The sequence below is a fragment of the Sprattus sprattus genome (genome assembly GCF_963457725.1).
Source record: "Sprattus sprattus genome assembly, chromosome: 8".
Taxonomy (NCBI): domain Eukaryota; kingdom Metazoa; phylum Chordata; class Actinopteri; order Clupeiformes; family Clupeidae; genus Sprattus; species Sprattus sprattus.
In genome coordinates, this window is record NC_137927.1 from 17,584,778 (window position 1) to 17,602,150 (window position 17,373).

At 41.9% G+C, this 17,373-nt stretch overlaps 1 protein-coding gene across 1 annotated transcript; it reads right to left on the minus strand.

Annotated features, from left to right (window-relative positions):
* Positions 1-5,323: 5,323 nt before the first annotated feature.
* smad6a (SMAD family member 6a) lies at positions 5,324-16,030 on the minus strand. Its single transcript, XM_080843229.1, has 4 exons — positions 14,507-16,030; positions 13,837-13,893; positions 13,425-13,496; positions 5,324-6,177 (listed from the first exon to the last, which is right to left on the minus strand). Exons 1-4 carry the CDS (start codon positions 15,291-15,293, stop codon positions 5,636-5,638), a joined length of 1,458 nt encoding a protein of 485 aa, XP_080699355.1. The 5' UTR covers positions 15,294-16,030; the 3' UTR covers positions 5,324-5,635.
* Positions 16,031-17,373: the final 1,343 nt, after the last annotated feature.

Consider the following 17,373-nt stretch of genomic DNA (forward strand, 5'->3'; position numbering starts at 1 on the left):
GCTTACTTGCCTAAGTGTACTTCAGAATTGACACAAGAGGGCTTTAACGTATAACGAAATGCCAACATTCCCCATGCTTATCACACTTATATACTTACTGTAGGCTGGGGAGGCTGGCGTGAAGAAATGTGAGTCAGCACACTTAGAAATGAAAAACACCTCTTTTATCCACAAAGGACTGTGTAAGTGGGTGAAATATATAAACTTCAATGGAACTGACAGAATGTTGTTATTTACTTTTACAGCATGTTTTAAATGCAAGCATTTGAATAGAGAGAGAGAGAGAGAGAGAGAGAGAGAGAGTTTAAATAGAAAAAAAATCTTGTAGTGTCATGAATTGTAGTTTTGTGTACAACTGAAGCATGACGTCATCAGCAGACGTAATTATTCCTGAGCCCATTGTTCTTTCTGTTCTCTCAGCCTGCGTACCACCGTGGCTATATAAAGCATCATTAATTAGGGAACAGCAACTGCACACTGAGGACTCTCTGCACCTGAGTCTTCTCTGTGCATTTTGACACCTGCATGGAGAGGGGTGGGTCAACCAGTCAAGCCTCTCTGCACATTGTAGACAGTCTAAGTGGAATGAATTATTTAAATTGGGTTAAATACAAAATACATTATGAGGCCATTTTGAGTCAATAACTAAATGTATCCTGTTGGCTTAATTCAAAACTCAGACAGTTTTAGAGTGGAAATGTTTCCATCAGTTCTGCTTTCATCCGGTTCAACACTGTTCTTTGCCTCGAGAAGTGAAATATGAGGCCACAATCCTTGGGTTTTGTGAAAGCCCTCATCATTGGTTTCGCAGCCAATCCCTGCTCCCAAAAATACAGCAGAACCAGCATGCTAGTCTGCTCAACAGCGCAAAATTCCAAGGAGATTCCGCAAATTTCTGCACTCCTGTGTAAATGAACTGGATATCTTTCCGAATCAGAAGCGGGTGAACCCCGCTGGCATCTTCACAGCTGCCTTTTACCCCATGTTACAGATGTCCATGTTTAAACAGCTCTCAAAACAGAGCAATAACCCTTAAATCATGACTTCCCCTGATTGAGAGGCTTAATAAGGAAACCTTGTGTGACGCCTGTGTTTGTTGTAGTAACACTGGAATGGATTCATTAATGTTACAAAATTACTTTCATTAGTGGTGGAATGAGACCACCGAAGGCTTCTGAGTAAGCCCTACTCACTGACCTCTCCTTCACCGCCTGGCCCAGGCTCCGCAGTGAGGCCACAGATGAGCTTATGAGGGACTGGCCAAGCAGTGGTCAGGCACACCACACACATCAACAGCAGATCGTTTTAACAGCCCGGCTGCTTATCATCTGAAGTCAGGAGAGTCACAGACGAGGGCATGCTGAACAAAAGTACAATGCAAGTTGTAGGTAATGTAAGGTAATGTAATGAAATCCCATTATGCGTGATTGCAAATTTTTGTTGCCATGGTAATGTGCTTGTGACATTAGTTTATTAGTAGAAATAGTAATAATAGCCCATATACAATACAGTTTCATTGTTGTCATTATGACACACTAAAGCATTACCATTGGTCATGACTTTTCACATAACTCTTTTGTGTTCTTGACCTAGCATACTTGTTACTCTCCAAATCCATTGTGCCGTTATTTACATAATGTACTGTACAAGTGTACAGGATTAGAGTTACTTAAATCCTTGATATAATCCAGTGGCATATTGGAGTCCTTTCAGTACAGTTTCAAAATGATGTACCCACACAGCTGAGAAAGTAGGTCAATCATGGACCTTTGAGGTTCCTTTGAAAAATACTTCCTCCAATCGTGTGAGACTATCATACTAGGTTTTACATCTACAAATCATTTAAAGAATCCTTGCACAGGTGCATTGCATCACAGCTGTAGCATATTGGCAGTCACCACTCCACTGACTGAATGCTGCTAAAGTGCCCAACACATAAAGTACTTTTGTTTTTTAAGTACTACTTAAAAAAAAAAAAACATCCCAATTCAACAATAATTTCAAATTGCTGTGCTTCTGTTCTGTTGGCTCCTATGCAGGCATTGCCTATAAGTATTTCAACACTTTTCTAGTTCAGCTACCAAACAGACGCTGTCTTTTAACTGTATAATTAAAACATTTAATATATCACGTCTGTCTCAGCCCTAAGAAATGCGGCACGGCTCCACGGAGTAAGCTCTCTATCTCATCTCTCTCTTGCCCGGGGCTCATTCTTGGCAGTGATTCCTGTCCATGTTAACTTCTCTTTTAGCACACTTAACACATCACATTTTGTCAGAATGCAGCTGGTCAAACCTGTCGTGACATGAAAGGGGCTGTGTGCATGTACCTATCAGGGAGGAATCCAAGGGAACTGTGCCATGTTATTCTTAGCAGAACCAGCAGAGGAGCAATACTTGCACTATGCTACACTGTGTCTTGACCTATCACAGTCCAGTTATTAGGAGTGCTAAGGTTGTTTTATGAAAACACACATCACTTTATTGCATACGTCCAAATCCTGTGATTATAATGTGATAATAGTGAGTTTTTATGTGGAAAGTCTAATTAAGAGGAAGTCATTTGAGTGTAATTTGAATGCCAAGCCATAGAGCTGACAATACGCTGAGAGAGTGGAAGCTAGAAAGCAAAAGAGCTGAGGACGTCCACACTGTGAGAACGGTGCTTGGAGTTTTGTTTAGCCCTGAAATAGCAAAGAACCCTCATTAGCAGTCTGCTTATATGCCATCGGTATATTCCAGGAGCATTGGGTCTGAACACACCTCCGCTGAAATGGTGCTGAGTTTAAATTAGAACCCTTTGAAGCCCTTTTAATGTTGCAGGCTGCAGTTTTGTTTTTCTAAATCAATTTCAACACACGTGAACAAACTCACACACCCACACCGAGTGCTCACCCTGGGCATGCGTCTCATACCTCTGGAATGTTAAGCCTGACCACTGAGGCTGCATGTTGGCTTATTCTCTGTTTTTACCCTGGCCCTCCACTGGCTTGAGAAACTGCAAGGCGGTTATACGCTGTAAACACTGTCCTCAAGCCACAGGTCATGAAAATACTGTGCAACTGTAAACCGTTAAGGAATCTAAGATGAGGCAGAGCCATCAGTTCATGTAAACGTTCATAAGAACTAATTTACCTTAAAGCTACACAGAGAGGAAGAGAGAGAGAGGCCAGAGTTGGTACAGGGGCAGGTAGATGAGAGAGGAGGCGGGTGAACCAGTAGCAGAGGAAAGCCGGGCAGAGAGCCACACATCCATGATGCGGATAGCAGGATATCAAACCTCCTCAGGGAAAGTTTAACACACAGTCTGTGAGCAAGAATTCTCAGGCTTGCCAAATCTTTTCTGTCCTAAACTTCTCTTCTAGAAGCTGAGCACCTTAAATTGCCCAAATATATTTATGCAACTGAAATGTCCATGTTCACTGCAGGGGTAAGGAAACAGTTTATTGCAGCATGTGCACTGATGACAACAGTCCAACTTATGTCAGGGAACACTCAGGCAAATCATGCACATTTGGGAGAAGTCAGAGGATCCGCTATGCATCCAAAGGATTCAGCCATAGGGTAGGATGCAATCATAATTTTTCTTTCTTTCTTTCTTTTTTTTCAACTCCCTCAGCAGCAATCCCAAGCTTTAAATGTTATTACTTTATGGTATTCTGGTGACCCTACTTACCTGTGTCAAAGCTGAGCCAGCTGAGTGCAACTACTCTGACTGATATATAACACAACGTATTGTACTCAATATAATTTGCGTAGATCTTGTTTGTGTATAGAAGCCCAGTGCAAGGGCATATGGGACAAATCCACAAAAGCTAACAATCCTCCAAACATTAGCCCTCGAAATGCAAACTGCACTGAGTAAGTGACATAAAACAGAGCTGAGACAGTTTAGCATTATTGCATCAGTCATCCAAAAATGCATCCCTCTACCTCTCTTTACTTCCACACACTGAACTTGGAGTAACGAAAGTACGCTTGTGGCTGAAGTTTCATCGCCTGGTTGGGGTTAATTGGATGAGGAATGCTTTTGTGATTCAAGGGAAGAAAGAAAAAAAATGTTCTTGGCGCGGTTTCAAGGGGAGAAAGTGGGCTGTGTTTTGGCTTAGTTCTGCTGAAAGAGAAGATTGTGTTCACCCAGTCTCAGTGTCTCAGTTTAATTACTACAGCGGTTGACAGACATGGTGCTTAAAGAAACAAAACAAGGACAGCGGACAGCAAGAAATGTGACTGGAAGTCTATGCCATGGATATTTTAGGGATATGTTTAGAGATCATAAATGTATGCGTTTGCTGTATTTTAAAGTTCAGTGTATAAGCATACGCCAAAAAACATAATAGATCACAGATGATGTATCCATAACTAAAAGGCAACCAATGCCATGTTTGGGGTTTAATGGCTTCTTTACTTTGGTACAGTTAAGATCAAGTGGGTCTTACATGGAGACAGAGAAAGGCCATTACCAAGCAGAATGGAAGTACCCAAATGACTTAAACTTATTAAAAGCTGTCCTACATTTCCTAAATGACAATGAGTACTTTTCATGCTGGCCTCACGAAGCCATGTTCTGTGTCTAGCAACTGTGAAATAAAAAACACCAGGGCAGGGCTCCCACTGCAGCGAAGCTTACACAACTGCCAGTCATGATGGTAATACGGCCTCTTCCTTGGCATGTTTGCATGCTTCTGCTTGCCATTTCACACAGGAATCAAAGGCTCCTCTCCCGCTAACATCATTACTGGAAGTACAAGAGACAAGGCATAGTTCTTTTGATGTCTCTTTAGAAAGTGAGGTTTCAGCTCAGCAGCGCACACATAGGCCATATTACACAAACTATTTCCATGGTCGTAGTATAACATTCATGAAACAAAGAAAGAGTGCGGAGCTCGGAGGGGGGAAAAAAACCCACTAACCATAGATAATGTGCATGTGGCTTTGTGAGGCTTGTTTTAAAAGGGACAAGGTGGGGCCTTATAGACTGCTGAGTGAGCAGATAGAGCAGCCCTGCCATTTCACTGCTCTGCAGTGGTTGGATTGGCCTGCTCAGTGTTTTCTTTGACTTCAACACAGGGAATATTCAATAAAATGCAGCAATGATTTGGATGCCTGGATGATTCTTTTTTTGAGTGATTAAAGTTTAACATGAATTTGTTTCTAATAACTAGTCTGATGAAATGAGTCAATGGGGGTGAAACATATGAACGACAATCAAGATGCAATCTTATATGAATACTTTATTATCAATGTGTGAATGGCCTTAGCTTTTTTGTCTGGACATTGATAGTATACAAAAACTATACACCAAAACCAGGTTTTATCTTCGTTTTCTTTTGAGTGACTTCTCAAAATGGCATTGAGAGACTCTATATATGTCAAATATAGAGAATCAAAAGTGCATTATCCGGTTTCTCTTAACTTCATCCGTATACACATTGCACCATACATAAATAATCACGTTTTGTAAAAATGACTCATTATTTACAAGTGTAATATATTTCTCATAATATATATATATATATATATATACACATACACATACAGTACATACATACATACATATATATGTATATGTATATATATAAAACTTTATATTAAATCTAGGTAGATTACATTTCAGATAGTGTTATGGTTGTTTGCTATCTGTTGTTAAGAAGGATCTCCAGCCAGCAGGGGCAGGAGGTAATGAACTGTCTGGAATAGCAGGGTCCCCAGCCTTTAGCGAAGCTGATGCGCACACTGTTAGGGTCGTACGGCCCATCCAGGTGCTCCGGCTCCTCTGCGTGCTGCAGATGAGAGGACTTGTCGTAGTCGAACACCTTGATAGAGTAGCCTGGCAGGACTTTGCGCACCACCAGGCTCCTGCCGCCATTGGGAATGTCCAGCGTTGGGGAGTTAACAAAGATAGGGTGCTGGCTGCGGTTGTAGGCCCACACTCCATCCGGCTCCTTGCTCAGCAGGATGCCGTAGCCAATCTTGCCCCGCGTGCGTTGGACGGTGCTGCTGCGGTGCTCCAGGCTGAGCTGGCCCAGGCAGAAGCCGGTGCCTTGAGGTAGGTCGTAGAAAATGCTGATTGAGTGCTCGTACACCGTGTAGAGGCGGCCCACCCGTGTCCGATTCTCCCAGTATGCTACGCTGCACCAGTGGCTTTGCTTCAGCGGGTCAGGTGATGTACTGGTATCTGCAAATACATTACAACTATCAGATTATGCATCTCCTGTGAATATGGTAGAACTCAGCAACAGTTCATTACTAGCCATTAAGCACCCTTTCTGGACTTCAGATATCATCTGGTACTTTATGCATCATCTGTTACTTTAGGTACTTTATCTAATCTGTGTAAAGACTACACCAGTTGGGTACCTAAAACAAGATCTAATTTGAATTGTAAAAGATAGTGCAAAGACTGCTAGCTGAAATTTGCTGGCCACCTTTGTGTGGCCCTCCCCATGCAGGGCATGGGGTACCACACAAAGGTGGGCGCCAAAACAATGGCAGGCTAAAAATATATATTCAAGTTACATAAGAACGGGAAACGTCTTTGTCATTCAGGTTTTTTTTTACTTTCTATTTGAAGAGGACCTATACGCTTTTCCAGTTTTTCCCTTTCATTTAGTTTGTTAGTATGCCCAAAGTACACACCAGAGGGAGTAACTCTCTCCCACAGAAACCACTTTTCTCAGCTGCCTGAAACGCCTTGTTTGTTTACTTTGTTACAAGATGATGCAACCTTGTAACACAATCCATACTGCCTGCCTGCCTGCCTACCTGACCAATCACTGGGCTCATCAGGAGAGGGGGCTTAAAGACACAGGAGTGTGTTTTTTGAACAGTGAAGCAAATATCTATTCTAGAAGACCCCAGCAATTACATTTTGAACACTCAGAATGAACAAAAACAACTGGTCGTATCCCAGCAACTGTTTGATGTGTTTACACCAAACTTGATACGGACTCTGGACCCCTTCCTGAGGTAGTCAAAAAATAAATGCATCATTTGACCACTGGGGGTGCTGCGACAAGCAAAAATGCCCTTTCCCTAATAACTTTTGATGTGATGGTCTTAAAGTTGTAATGTACATAAAAGTGTAGTGACATCTTGGAAGATCCCACAGATGGGACATGTCAAACAGATTTATGTGGCCGCCATATTGGATTTAATCAATAATCTTAAGTTTTCAGCGGCCACAAACCTTGTAGAATCTTTGAATTTGGCACAGGTCATCTTCTGACAAACCAGTGAAGCCGCCGAACAGGAAGTAAGCTCAAATCTCTGCCAATCGTTGGTCAATTGACATGAAACTTGAAACTAACAGTTAGCTAGGTTTATACTGAAAATTGGTCTTGTTGGGTTAATTAAGATTTAGTTTGAACGTGTACAGAAGACAGCAGGAAAAGGGGAAGCGTCGTTATTTGCTTTTCCTTGTTACAAAAATTGGTTCTGCTAGAAAGCTCCCCTCAAACAGAATGTCATGAAATGTTCATGAAAAGGCCGTAGCGGTCAGTGAAATGCAGTTGTTAAAGAGTTTCAGTTGTTAAAGAATTAAAGTGGAATGTACAGTCCGCTTCTTTAAACAACTACAAGTGGAGATGCCACTAAGTCGCTAGCTAGAAAACTGAATGCAGTGCTGTTGTTAAATAATGGTTGATTAATGATTTCAGTCAGTGGTGAAAAGAATAGACTAGAAACGCGATACTTTCAATACCTGATGTTGCATACTCCTCAATAAATGTTTAATTGCACCCCTGCCTATTTCTATGCTGTGGATTGTGAGTGAGGACTGTTTACTCTCTTAAATATACCCACAACAAATGACCAAAAACCGGTAGCTCTAAAGTAAGCGTCAAAGGACATACATAGCTACACAGTGCGAATGTTTCTTGGAGACCCTTAATGGGGGGATTTGATACGGAAGGGGCATGAGGCCTCGAAAGGTAAAAAAAAGCAAAAAATCTGTCATCTCTGCCGTCAACACCCCCAGCTCCCCTCCCAGCATTCCAGTCGGGTGAGTGGGCCAGTCGGGGGGTCCCCCTTTCCCCTCGACCGCCCCTCCCTCTGCAAGCTGCAGGCCGGCATTCAGCTCCCTGACAACTTAGCGCAAGCCCGCGACCCCCTGACCCCCCCGCCTTCATGCTATCAGCTCTGATTAACTCGCACACAGAGTGATGCCATTATTTTGCTTCAGAGAGTCTATTGACACAGAGGATTTAAAGCCTAGGCCTGTGGCCCCATTCCTTTCATTCTCCAGCTTCTCTGGGGCTAAATGACCTGCTATTAACAATCTCCTTTAAGGTAGTGCAGCCCAGATACACTTGCACATTCTCCTCTCTAACCTCACTGGGCCTTCATGCTCCGCCATGTCCACCATGATGCAACTGACCTTTTAGGGGAAATATGGACACATGAACTGGTACACACACACACACACACACAAACACACACCCATAGACACACACACACACACACACACATTCACAGAGTTCACAGTATCTCGAGCCTCAATTGCCAGTTGAGAATATCTTTCCTCAGCTATAAACTGGTCTTGGACTTATGGATCTCCTACGTCTCATTAGTGTATGCTGCAAGACAACTGACTGGTGGGGCAATGAATTAAAGTGCATTACTTTTAAGATAATGCCTTCAGTACTAGTGTTTTGAGGGCATCTGAGGATGAGGATGGTGTATCTGGTATCTAGTATTATGTCTTAATATTGTTTCCAGGTGAACGGTTTACAATTAAGTGTAAAAAAATTATATTTGTGACAAAACATAGCCTTTTCAACAACTACTTACTTTTCAATCAACCAAGCGCAGTCGCACACACAAGCTTCTTCCTCTAGAAAGTTTTTAATTTTCAAATTTCATACAACACAGTGGGAGAAAATCCCCCACTTCCCTAACCACCACAGAAGGGAAGGGGAGGCAGCGAGAGGGGGCAAGTCTCTAATCCTGTGCCAAGGATTAGACTCTCCACCAGCTATTAGACTCTTCCACCGCACTGACAGAGAGAGGGAGGGAGGGAGGAAGAGAGAGGCCGGGGGAGTACTTGTAAGGATGCCAAAGAGACGTGAATTCAACTTCTGACTCAGCCATAATAAACTTAGGGATTCTATTATTTATGCCTGTGGAGAGAGTTGTGTCGTGTTATTAGTGCTTTACGGCATTCCAAAAATGTGAAATCCAAACTACCACAAAAAGAGTCTCTGTCTCTGCCGTTAGACGAGAGTCTTTATAGGGCAATGAGGAAATATTCATATGTCCTTTGAACAGAAACAACCGTACATCAAACAAACTACCGACATGCCCAACAGAGACATAACACTGCTGTTTATAAACATGCCCTAATCCCATTTACTAACTAGCAGCAAGATTTAATTTTGCTAATATAAAAAGAACCCAAATACACAGAATGCTGACAGTTCTTCACTGTTAACAAGTTCACTGAGCTTCCAGTTCACCAATCTTGAATGGTGAAGAGCAACAATGAAAAATGAAAGGTTTCTGTCACAATACCTTCCATGACAGATTTGTATCTTGTTACCCAACTCCCTATGATGAAGCGCCTGTGATGAAAACCTATCTATTGGTCGATCCCCACATCAGACAGGAGGGAAATAGGTTGTGTCAGGATTATATGAGTCAAATCCTTCATTCCCCATCACAACACGGCACAGCCAAACGGACCCACCCTGCAACCCAACACGGAATGCCACAGAGCAGAGCGCAAGGCGCGGGGGCACCCTCTAACCCACCAGACTCTTTAAAGCCATTCCTTACCACAACAAGAAAAGACACCAAAAAAGAACACAGGGGAAACAATTTTAAACAATCAATAGAGTCACTCCCAATCAACATCTGCAAGGAATCTTTAGGTTAAACAGAACGGCAGGATTTCATTAGGCAAATTGCACACGGGCAGAGGCACTGAGGGAAAGAGGAAAAGCCACAGTCAGTCCTGTAATTCAAACCTTATTTTAACTCGCTGGAGCCGGACTGTGCAGACAGCACTGTCAAACACAGAGGCAGGCGGAGGACATGTAAATGAGGAAATAAATAATATATGACACACCAAAAGAGGATCTACGCTTCTCATCTGCCGACCGCAAGATTTTGAGTAATTGCCATGGTGCCAAGAGACTTCTCATCCCTAATGTGAAAAGGAGGGGGGGAAAGCTCATCCGCAGAAACTTCACAAACTCGCCATTGTTGGGTCACAATTTGATTTGTAGCAAGTACCCAAAGCTCTAGAAAGTGGCCCGATGTCTCTGAAGTGTGTGCCTCTGATTTGCGCACTTTACAAGGCAATCTTAACATACTTGGATCAAAGGTTACGATGCAAGTTTACAATGGTTACAATGCAAAAACATTGTTATCGTTATAAAATATGGTGGGGGCATTTAGCTGCCATTTACTATCAGACTAAACATGGGAAGACTAGAGAAGGCAGGCACAGTCGAGCGCCAATATTTGACATGCTGAGCAGCCCTCTGATAAACTACAGACTATAAATGTGGTTTCCCCAGGTCCAAATTCAATATTTACATTTCAATACTGAGTGAAATAGACACTATACCACAGCACTGACGACAAAACAGACACATCCTAAACTAGTAAAATCTACAGTAAATCTTCTCAGGCAGAAAAAAACACGAGCAAGCTCAGGCCTATAGTCTGCCTGGCATAATCAGGCAGACTATAATTTCACCGCATACCCTTGGCCACAGGCATGTTAAAACACCAGACTGACAGTCAGGCATTCCATTCATTTTTAATGGCCCTCTTTGCCCCAGGTTTGCTGCCATGACCCCATGCCCTGGAGTGATGAGAGAGCTCTAAGAGGTATTGGACCACGTCCTAGGGTACGGAGCACACCAGGGAGCCTGCATTCCCGTAACTCCTGCCTACCAAACTCAGGGGCACCCCGTACAGCACCACTGGCTTTCAAATTGTTCTGACTAGTTCTCTTCAGAAATGTCTCCGTAGCTACCCTCAAAGAGTGGGGGATGAATGTCTTACTCATAATAGCCTGGGAATGTAGCAATACTACATTCACAAATCCAAATAACAGATTTAATTTAATTTGACAGTTGAACATACAAGAGTAAGAGGGAATGCGTTGGTTACTTCTGTCAGCCTGAGCGACACGTAAATGAGGAAAACGACACCCTGCTTCCAGAGCGCGATGCTTAAGATGCTGGGGCTACGCACGACATTCCTAAGCTTCGCATAGCCATCAAAGGGCCAATTCATTGACTCATGCAGCTTCTAAAGGAGACAGGTTTTTCAAACAGGATGTTTGTTTGAGGCCTCACTTCCCTTAAATAAACAACCCACAAAGCCTGATTTCTAGAGGCAGCCTTCCCAGTCACATCATACTATGCACTCCGAGGAAAAGTGCAGCAATACTGGGAACCTAACTGTGTCCAACCCATGTGATTCAAACTGGAGGCAGAGCTAAATCCAAGTGTGTTTTTTTTTCTTCTTTTTTTTCTTTAACACTCGCAATTCATCATTTATCCAGTGTGACAGATTTTGGCAGGAGTGTAGGGTTTTATAACACCCTGGGGTTGCAGTAGGTCTCTTCCAGATTTTGTTTGATAGGCAGCAGTCTTTTATGTGTGCAAGGAACTAGATGTGCTACCAGTGCTACAACAGTCTTTTGCATAAAGCTGAAGAGCCACTTTTGGAACCTGCACGGAACGTGTTCCAGTGAAAAATGGTAATCTGGCCGTTGACCTTTGACCTTGGGCACCTTCTATTTCTCAACATTCCTGACCTCTCAACAACACCGCAGCCACACCATTAGAGGCAAATAACTGAGTTCCAACAAGAATGTTCTTTCATATTGGTTTTGGAGCATTAAAATGTCATATGACCACAATGTTGGCAAGATCGAGTAAAAAAAGAAAAAAGCCCATTACATCTGATAACAAGATACAGCAGATACAGTTGTACTGTAGCCACACTGGTACATGTTAGCAAATGAATACACAGAACCAATACTTCAAGACATTACACTGGTGTGATGTTTTGAAATTAAATGTGGTATATGCCCAGCTAAGCTAGACAACACAAACAAGGTATACAAGTTCCACTTCAGTCTGAAAACTGATAACGACAATGACTGTTTAAAGAACCGTGGCTACACCTTCAAATGATAGCATATGCAGCCAAGACTGATAACATGTCCAAAAGACGTATTAAAAATGACATGGTTCTGTGGTAGATGGTCTCACAATGTTTAACTGTTTCTGTACTTTATGCACAGTATTCAAGCAGTGAAAACGCTTTGACTATGGTTGGAGTGTGCTGCACAATGCCTTCATAATGCCTTCATTGCAGCACTCTGAGCCTTAGACATGTTTCACTTGAGTGGAGTAAAAAGATGTGTATCTCAATACTATAGCAACCCATGCAGGGGCGTATGCCATAAGGAAGCCATCCCACTGCAGGTACATAAGTGGATGTCGTTTCAGTAACCCAGGACAAGCATGACCAGCATCCTGTCAGGATGCTTCGGATCTCAGGCATAAACACTAATGGTTCCTGTGACACTTCAGTGGAGTGGTTTCTGTTCTCTAGACACTACTTCCAGGTCAGCGCAGCCTCAAAATGTGCCTTTCTGAGGATCGTCTGGAAGATGGTCTAAGTGTTACAGACAGAGTCGTGACAGGAAGACTAGAGATAATTGCTGTTTCATCTCGTTGTGAAATTTTACTAAAAAGATTAGTGGAGGGAAGAAAGATCATTTCACAGCAAAAGTTGCTACCGATAATCCAATCACCTGTTCAATTCATGGGTTCTTTCTAATTTTTCAGGGGAGCCAGTTTGTTTTAATGATACAATACAATCATGCATACAAATGATTTTTGCTGCATACACTGAGCTATACACCACGTCAACATCCTTCATGGCATAGACCTATTTTACCTAACAGAGCACAATGATTTGGAACGCTGAACTTTGTAATAACAGGTTGGCCAAAAAGTATGACAACCCATGGCAGTGTGGATTGTTGTTAGGAAGCTGCTGTGTTATTGTACACTCCTTTGAACTTCCTTCAGGGGAGGAGCACTAAGTTGGTATGCTGGGAATTAATTGCATTCTCTATTTGGAGGGCCATCATACTCACAGATATGAGCTAAACAATCTGAAATTACACCTTGGTGAAAATCTTTTGAGTTTTCATACACACCTAACCAGCCTGTATTATTGGTTTCTGAGTTTGCATATCTAACCACTAACGTCGACATATAATCATAGGAATAAACAAATAAGAGAGTTGAATATACTCGCAAAATGGTCGTACATTCTTCACTGAAGCACACACACTATTATTTGTAAAAAGCAAGTCTTCACAGTTTGAGGGATCAAACCAGTTGCAATGACTATTCATACAAAATGGATAATTGCATGTTAGAAACTCACCTGAGCAGTCCCTTGGTTTCACTGGGTGGGTGACCTCATTTTCAGTGTAGGACAAAAGTGGATCTGTCTGACCTATAATAATAACAAAAAAGTCTATGTCACTATGCAGAAATGATTCTGTTATATTTAATTAGAAATTATAGTTAATTTTAGCATTCTGTATTATGCTGAAGGCAAATTACTTTCTTTATTCATCTGGAATAAAATAATCCTTGAAGAATACCAGTGGAAATGCACTCAGTCAGAAACATTACAAGTTTCTGCCCATAGATCACATTAGCTTTCTACTGAGATATTCACTACATGTTCCTTATACTCTAATAAAACAAGTTTGAGTGGAATTTCAGATTATTAAATTTAGCAAAGTCTCAGAAAGGGGGATTTTTGTAGGGGAAAAAAAGGGTTGTCTTACCCAGTGGCTTGGGTTCTGCTGAGGGAGAAAGCCGCGAGTAAGGAGGAGGGGGTGACTCTAACAACATCAAAAAGAGAAATGTATAGATATAAAGATAATTGATCTTATGTACTTATTAGTACAGGTTTGAACACTAAAATAAATATACAATGAAATAGTCACTCACAATACTACTTTTTTGTAAGGCCAACACAAGAGGAAACCCATTTGATCTACTGTAGAATTATATCGCTCATGTAGCATTTGTGCTACATGATTTATGTGGGATTAAATAAATCTGTATTTCCAAAGAAACCCACGAATAATGTGCAACTTAGTTTGTTGGCCTAATAAATAAATACATTCTTTCCCATCCTCTTACTATATAGAGATATCCTTCATATACAAATGATCTCTCCACATAAGGCTCCATGACAGTAGAGCCAACTGGTGAAGTAAGTATCTGTTAACAGAGCTTCTGTCCTTTGAATTTACAACCTGACAGCTGCCACGAATGCTGTCAGTGGGTGGGGAGAAGTAACTAGTAACGTCTTTATTCCAGAGACAGAACGTTGAGTTTCACAGTTGGCTCAGGGAATGTTTAGATGGTGTACATAATAATGAAATATGTATCTTTAAAAACATATTTAACACACCAGAACTAAGGTTAAGATGGTATGTTCATTCCTACCTGGTCCACACATGCGGCTGTAGTGGTAAGGGTTACAGCAAACCGCCTGGTTCTCCAGACCCCAGAAACTCCGACACTGGCAGAGTGGCTTGAGCTGGGTGGTGCGCTGCAGGTCGGGCCAGCGGTAGAGTTTGCAGAGCAGGTACTGAGGAGGAGCTGTCTGGCTGCCGATACGCAGCTCCGTCTGCGATGCCATCACGCAGTGGCTCAGCATTGCGCCTCGGGACTCCACGGCCTCCAATAAAGTATCCAGCGACTTTTCATTCAGCTTCTTTAGAAAGGCATAAGTAGCCCGCTTGAGCTCTTGATCGACCGCTGCCCGTGTTTTTACGTCTCTTCTGTCAAGACCGACAGATTCACGGAGACTACGGTTCCGCCATATCAATTGACAAGGAATAATGTCTTTAGTCCTAGTCGACACTGGGCTTCTAGGTCGACTATGGTCCAGATCTTTAAGCAAACAACAAGTAACCCCTCTACCATCGGTTCCTTGTGCAGACCTGGGGCATCCATGCTCAAGGACACACATGGTGTCACAATCATTGTCCAAAATGACACTCGCTTCCCTACTTTCTTCCAGATTCCTGCTGTACACTCTCCCGGGGTTTGCAACCCTTGTCATCGGCATATATTCCGTTTTGGGGATTTTCTCTGGATTGTTGTCAAACGATTCATCCCAACCCCCTTCACTGCTTTTACTACAACTTCCATCTTCCCCATCCGTGTCTGGAATCAAACGGCTTCTCCAGAGTCGCCGTACAAGACCTGAGCGTTTCGACCTGAACATACGACACTTTCTTCTATTTATATGCGTCCTTTATGTTTGCTCACGATTCTTGCGATTGAAAATCGTGATATGGTCGTCGTGCCACATCAATATTCTGTAGCCTGAACGCCGTGCAGTGTAAGCACAGCCGGGGGCAGTATGTTTGTGGCCGAACCACAACATTAGCTAGAATGCAAGCTACAAATGTAGCTAACGTTATGTTGTATCAAAGAGGATATTCTGTTATATAAATTCCGCGTAGCCTAACCTATAACTAAAGTGTTAGTCTACGGCGTCAACCTTTTGGTCGCTTCGCAGCATTTACCGCTCGACTAACAGGATTTTGCGATTGTCCATTTCAAAGTCGCTATCTAGCTGTTTGGCTTTTAGATGGGTCAGTAGAAGAACGGTAGAAACGAATAATAATCGTAGAAGCTCACCAAAGACGAAGTCTACTTCTCGGTCGCTTTGTTTAAATGACTTTCCTTCTTCTTTGGACTTTGAACTGCTTCAGATCGCCTAACCTTTTATCGTATAAACTCCCCTTTGCGAAATAATCTAAATTAATTCATAATCCAGTCTTCACGATAAACCTAAACCAGCGATTTTGAACGCCTGAAGAAACAAAAAGATTCTCGTTGGATCCTTAGAGCTGTGCAATCTTAAGGGATGTGCTCCTATTCCATGATCAGGACTCGTAAATTAGGCTGGCATTCCTCGACCATTTCTTTCGTCGATTCCCCCTTTTTCTTCTTCAGATAGGCTACACACACATACATTCATACACACGGGGCCCCCGAGGAGTGCAACGGAGCCATTGGCTGATTCCCATCATGTGCTAGTCTAGACAGTTTGGCGGCTGGGAGCAGCACTGATTGTTGCGCAAACATGGTTTCAAGTTTCTTAACTCTTAAAGGCGTAATTTCCGCCCGCTTTGAGTTAACACTAAACAATTCCGATGAATTTGTTTACTGTTTTGAATGGCGATTATAGAAAGTTGCATAGCATTATTTAGTCCATACTCGGATGGTCCTATAATTTCAACAGTATTTTGGAGTATTCAAAATGTTGATAGTAACCTGCCCTGATGAATAGACAGAACTCGTTTAATCCATATCATAATAGTGGCTTGATATAGCCATATTGTTATAATGTTGGGTTGGAGTAGGCTATAGGTAGCATAATATGTGCAATCGCTGAGGGAGCCAAATTCTAATGGCTACGTGCATTAGTTTCACCTTGTGGTTCAGGACCGCCACTGGTCATCATCATCATTATCAACTCTCTCATTGATATTCTCATGGGCGTCGTTTGACCTACAGCCCCGGATGTTTTATGAATAGTCCAATTATTATCTTATTATAGATCTCAATTATTATATATATATATATATATATATATATATATATATATATATATATATATATATATATATATATATATATATTTTACAAAGAGAGGAATAAGAAAAGATAGCCCCGGATATCTTAATCTGTCATTCCGATCAGACATGAAAGCCTTGTAAATGATATGATATCATTGATCAGAATTGCGAGATGGCTATGTTTTGGGTCCTCCGTGTGTAATGCAAGCGAAACTAGCAAAAGAGAGAGCCCAGTTACAGGTCTCGTTATTGTTGGCATCTGGTAGTAGCTAGCAAGCTAATTCACTAAGACAAGACTTGAAGGCTGTGGATACAAGAAGGGTTTTCAAAAAGAAAAAGGATGAAAGCAACAAGGCATAGCCTAGGTGAGGAGGTGGAGGAAGAGCCACCTCCTCCTTCCTCCTTTTATGTGTGTCTTTTTATGTGTTAATTTTTTACCCAATTAAATTTGTGAAGCAGACAAGATTTAGCTCTTTTTCAAGAAAAGTTGCAGCAATGTAGAATTTAGTGAATAAGTGAGTGTTATTTTCAATAACCATAACAGCACAAATAATTGACATGAAAATCTCCAAATAAATACACAGTATTTACCATAGGTGATGGTGATTTCTAAGGTACAAAAGTGATTTAGGTAAGTTTTAAAATAATCCCCCAAAATCTTTGAGCATGTATGTGAAATTGCAGAAACGTGCCTCATTATTTTCTTATTTTCTTCCA

Bases quoted from the DNA above. Each gene is read 5' to 3' on its own strand.
- smad6a (XM_080843229.1), bottom strand. From the start codon at position 15,293: ATGTTCAGGTCGAAACGCTCAGGTCTTGTACGGCGACTCTGGAGAAGC. The intron at 13,894-14,506 runs GTAGGAATGAAC...TGATGTTGTTAG, and splicing joins CAGCCGCATGTGTGGACCAG to AGTCACCCCCTCCTCCTTAC. The intron at 13,497-13,836 runs GTAAGACAACCC...TTATTATTATAG, and splicing joins AGCAGAACCCAAGCCACTGG to GTCAGACAGATCCACTTTTG.